Consider the following 5,436-nt stretch of genomic DNA (forward strand, 5'->3'; position numbering starts at 1 on the left):
TGCGTAAACCACTCCTCCGCGTTATACATACTCATTTGCCGATGTTGTTGGGAAACCCATTGTTTCCATGCATGTTGCTTCATCTCTACGAATGGCGTATTGCCACGCTCACCGAGTGCACGCTGCCCGTTGTTTGCGTCTGCCAGCATGTGCTCACGCAGATATTGTTTCCAATCCGCTTTTAAGTGCAGAAACCAGGGCTGCGTCGTGCACTCTCCCACAATATGTTTGTTGCGGTCAATCCAGTTAATCCATTGTGTGCACTCCGACGGCGCGTGCTCGGGGTTGGAATGAGCATTCTGTGCTGCATCTAACTCGATATGTTCCATAGAACTCCATGGATCGGGGTCCTCGTCGTTACGTGGACATGCATCAGGTTCGTCGGAATAGGTGGGTGTATCCCGCGTGCGTGAATCGGCGTTTGTTGTTGAGTCCTGGGTTGCGAAACCGTCGTCTGGGGTGCAGACATCCGAGCTACTTGTACACGTGGTGTTGCCCGCCATAAACTGTTCAACGAGTAGTTGCAAATAGTCGTCTTTGACGTTTTCCCACTCGGTTGCTGCACATTCGTTCAGCACTTCTAAGTGTAGCTCGATGATCGTGCGCTTATGCACGCGTGGGGGGCGGCCTCTACCGGATGTGGACGCAGGTTGCGTAACCATGGTGTACCCGTAATCGGCTGGTGGCAGGTCGCCTCGTTGTAGATGTTGCAATATTTCTTCGTCGAGTGGCGGTGACGGCACGTCACGAACGGTTCGATATGTTCGTCGTCGTTTTTGTCCGAGGAAGGCAAAGTACTAAGCAGAAAACGGGGGGTAAAGAGGAGGGTGAGGACGGTAGGATAAAAGGAATGAACGCGGGCGTAGGGGCATATTGGTGCGAACGATCATATATTGGAGCCGGTAGGGAGTTTCTGAGGTATAAACATCCGGCACATGCAGCATGCCCTGATTGCCATATATACTTACCTTCCAAAGGGAATAACCAAGAAGGGCCACGATGACGGAAGCGAGAAAAAACAGGATGGGAGTAGTGGCGGTAAGGACCGTGCCGGTTAGGTCGGGGACAGCTTGGCTAACGTCTCCTGGACCGTGTTTGTCAGTGGATGAGCCCGATACGGTTTCGCCTGGGGTTGGTGGTGCAAAACCTCCTGCTGCGCCCCCTACGTCAAGTGCCTTTGGAGCCAGATCAAGTTCGAACTGTCCACTTCCCCCTATGCCCCCACCTCCGCCACTTCCACCTGCTCCACCACCGGCTGCGGCACTACCGGATTCACTGATGCCGCCACTACTACCCGATTGATCCGGATTTGGATCCGGTTTTGGTTTGGGTGGATTGAGAGGAGGGGGGTCATCGTTGCCGCCATCGACGACGGCATTGCCTGAACATGTTGTGAATGGGGAGACAGGGAAAGGGAAGGAAGAAGGATGTGATGAAACTGAACTTTTGGGCGGTGCATAGTTGTTTGGTGGACCACACGGTCAGCTACACGCTTGTTAGGCGCCGTTTCACTGTTGACCCAGAGGGGCAGGGTACGGGGCAGGAGACGGACGGGGATGGGAGCACGGGGGCAGGAGACGGACGGGGGCAGGAGACGGACGGGGGCAAGGTGCCACTCCGGGAACAAGACTCTCTCTCTGTCCGACACACAACACACAACACACAACACACACACACAGCGCATGTGTGTGTCTGTCTGTCGACGTCTCTACGTCGCTGCCCCTTGCTGTCTCTGCCCCTCATTCTCATTCGACGTTTGGTTTCTCTCTCTCCGTGTTATGTCTCCGTCTGGCCGGAAATGTTGTTTCTGTTTTTTTCTCTTTGTTTTTGTTGTCGAAATTCACTCAGGACACTACCTTCCTGTGGGTCTTCGGGTTGCTTCTTACAGTCACCATTATCCTCCGAGCTAGGTGCAATGGAGATAGTGATACTCGATTTGGCACCCTTGAGTCCCCAGCCTGAGTTCTCAGATGTAAGTACCGTGGCTTGCCTCGAACACTTACCTCTCTTGTCTCCTTGTTCACGCGGCCCCGCGTCTTTCGTTGCTTGTGGAGGAGGTTGCGGGGGTTGTTGTCCAGGTCCTGGTCCTTGACCCGGTCCTTGTTCCGTTGATCCTGCGCCTGATCCTGATGGTGCCTGTGGTAATACTGGAGATGCCGGTACGTGTGGTTGCCCGTCAGTGCCTGCTGTGCTATCGTTCCTGCCTGCTGATGATGGTGAGGAAGGTGTGTCTGCCTTTTTGTTCTCGTCCTTGCTGTCTGCACTAGTGACCTTGGGTTGCTCTGGTACCTTCACGGGTGGCACCTCTGGTTTCTTGGGTGGCGGAACTGGAACTTTTTTCTCTGTAAAAGGATAATAATGATTAAGATTATATGTACATTCTCCCATCCATCACTAACAATAGGAAGAGAGAAGGCAAGAAGTATTGCCCACTGCAGTCCGCACAGACTTCCCAGGTGTGCACGCTTCCTTCTCTTCCTTCCTCCATGCCTGCTTGCTTAATGTCTACATGCACTCTTTCTCACCGCCGCTCCATCCCACGCACCACGGTGACGGCGTTGTCGCACCGCACAAACACCTCGTCTGCGCTAGTCGCCGCTACCGATACACACACCTCGTCTGCACTCGTCTACACTTCGTCGTCGCCACCGCTACCACTACCGTCGTGGCCGCCGCGTGCGTGTTGTTGTGGTGGCGGCATCCGTATGCGCAGTCGTATCGGTTGCGGCCGCCTATTGATGCTTTCTCCCATCGGGCCTTACCTGTCGGTCCCTGTGGTGGTGTGCCGGTTGCGTGTATGGAGTCGCTATGATCTGTAAACAATGGCAAAAAGTTGTAAGGAATGCGTAGGTTATGTTGTGCTGAGTGACCTAGAATCCAGGAAGGTGTGGTGCTATGTTGTTGCGTTCTCCTCGTCTTGTGTTTTCATCCCGTCCTACGTTATCCGTTCCCGTCGCACTGCTCTATGCTCGTTCCCCCGTCCTTACCTTGCACCTGAATGTCCTCTCCGTGGCCGTTCGCGTTGCGTTCTATTTCACGCATTACGTCGTGCAGTACACCTTTCGCTGTTCCTTTATCCTTCGCGGCCTGCATTATGCGTTGTCGGTGGTGTGCCGTTATTGTCGCCTTCTTCTGTATTAATCCCGCTACTTCTCTGGCAGTGCCGTCCTGGAACAGTGTCACTACATGCGCGTCTTCACTATCTGTCGTCGCTCTCGCCTTCGTTATACTTGTTGGTGCAGCACAGGAGGTCTGTGCCTTTGACCCACTTAACGCTCCACGGGATGTTATGCTCCACTTATTTATCCATTCACCCATCGTTCCGGCCACAAACTTCGTGCCAATTCTCAGGCTATCATAATCAAGGCCCTGACATTGTTGGCTATTACTGTGCCCCGCAAGTGCTTTACTTATTGTACTCATTTTCCGTGACACCTGATTTATAATGTCCGTTGCTGCACAGTTCTTCTCAAATAACTTTATTAATGTCACATTCCCTACCACACATTTGAAATAGTCCCTCCAGCTCTTCTGCTCGGCATTTAGTGTTGTCACACCCGTGACTACTTCTGCCGTCCCATCCATGTATACAAATATGTTCACGATGTACCCGCATATCATCCTCTGTAGTGCGAACTTCATGGCTTTCCCATAGAGTGCCGCGCAAACCGCACGCTCCATAGGAGTCTTGTCGCTCAATGTATCAGTCAGCTGCGTGAATAGTTGTTTTATGTCGGCCCAGAGCATATCCTGTAAATATAACAACACATGTCCATAAATATACACACTGTGTACCTGTGCCTTTCCTGACTGTTCCTAACACAGAATCAATGCTATTCTCCTGACATATATGGTTCACTGTGGTGAATCAGCAACATGACTTTATAATGCATGAATACTCATCGTGCGCCCAAAATACATTTTATACTTGTCTTTGTATACAATGACCACTATACACTGAATTATCCTATTCGCTTTTTATAATCACTTACACTGAATTCACTCTTCCTTCCTTGGCCTTCTCCCGTATCAGATGCTATTTGTCTCTGTCGTACATACTCCACGAAGACTTGTGCCAATTTGTCAGCCATGATGTTATTGCTATGCTCATATATAATTCCACTTCCGCTGATATTACCATGACGTCATACTAACCCAATACCTGCGTAAATATCTTAATATTGCATATATTCATTCTTCACCCTATGTGGACTGAGAACATATGCACACAGTAAGTTGTGAATGTGCCGTTGGACACTTAGCCGCTGATTCTAGTATTGCACCATGAATTGTACATAGTACTAACAGACAGATAAACATAAAGTAAAAAAAGCAAAAAAAAAAAAAAAAAAGGAAAAGAAATATAAAAAACACTACTCACTGTCATGCATAACGCCCGCTCCCCCCTTTCTACACCGGTCTCCACTAAACGCCTGCACACACTGTCTCTCTGTGTGCGTACACTAAACCCCTTGTACACGTAAAAACCGCCGTAACAACAACATGAATTTCTGCTTCCGTCGTTGCTGCCGTCGTGGCTGCCGTCGTGGCTGCCGTCGTTGCGGGTCCTTGTTCGCCCTCCCACAAAATATGTGTGTTCCGTCAGCTCTCCAGCCCGCTCGCTGGAGCCGTGCGAGGCTGCCGCGGCGGATCGTGCACTGAAAGCAATTACTCTGAGAAAATGGCTCCTCCTTCTTACACTCGGCTACTGCGTCGAAGCGTGGTTACCAGCGGCCGCGTTGCTCGACGCGTGTGCTCGGAGAGACAATCCTCCTCCTTCTGACACTCGACTACGTCGTCGAATCCGTTTTACACTCGACGACAATGCGTTTACACGGCCGCGTTGGTCGAAGCGTTTGCTCGGAGAGACAATCTCTCCTCCTTCGTGCACGCGGACAATGCGTCGTCGAATCCGTCTTGCACTCGGCTACCTCGTCGAATCGTTGTTACAATCGGCCGCGTTTACGCGGCCGCGTTTGCTCGGACAGACAATCTCTCCTTATACTCGAATGCTTATTCGCGTCCTATATTTGTTCTGCACTATGCCCTTTGAATGCACGTGCTGAGCTTTTAATAATTAACTTCACATAAAGGAGAATTCTACCCGTGCATAGTATTCATTTAAATCTACATTTTATATGCATTGGACCTGTACCACCCTGTTCCTATGGTCATGTTAAAAGAAGTGGACTACACAGAAAAAGAACAAAAGCAAAGCAAAAGTAAGCACAAGCAGAAGAGCGCAGCAAAAAAAAAAAGACGGTATGTAATAGTACAAACAAGAAATACATTATGTATATCACATAATGAAATAAAAGGGGTGTACCGGTAGCATGCGTTATGTTGCATGCATATGCCCCGTCATCCTAATGTCAGAGCTGTTCCAATAGATCATCCAAATATAACTCCGTATCCTGCATACCCCTGACTTCATCC

General features: G+C 50.2%; 1 protein-coding gene across 1 annotated transcript; it reads right to left on the reverse strand.

The window, feature by feature from the left end:
- Positions 1–79: 79 nt before the first annotated feature.
- Positions 80–3,747, reverse strand: AK88_04271 (uncharacterized protein; the record flags this gene model as incomplete). Its single annotated transcript, XM_012481881.1, has 6 exons — positions 80–85; positions 222–797; positions 969–1,381; positions 1,857–2,342; positions 2,763–2,813; positions 2,988–3,747. The coding sequence occupies 6 exons, from the start codon at positions 3,745–3,747 to the stop codon at positions 80–82; spliced, it is 2,292 nt and encodes a 763-aa protein (XP_012337304.1).
- Positions 3,748–5,436: the final 1,689 nt, after the last annotated feature.

The sequence above is a fragment of the Plasmodium fragile genome (assembly GCF_000956335.1).
Source record: "Plasmodium fragile strain nilgiri unplaced genomic scaffold supercont1.58, whole genome shotgun sequence".
In the NCBI taxonomy this organism is placed as follows: domain Eukaryota; phylum Apicomplexa; class Aconoidasida; order Haemosporida; family Plasmodiidae; genus Plasmodium; species Plasmodium fragile.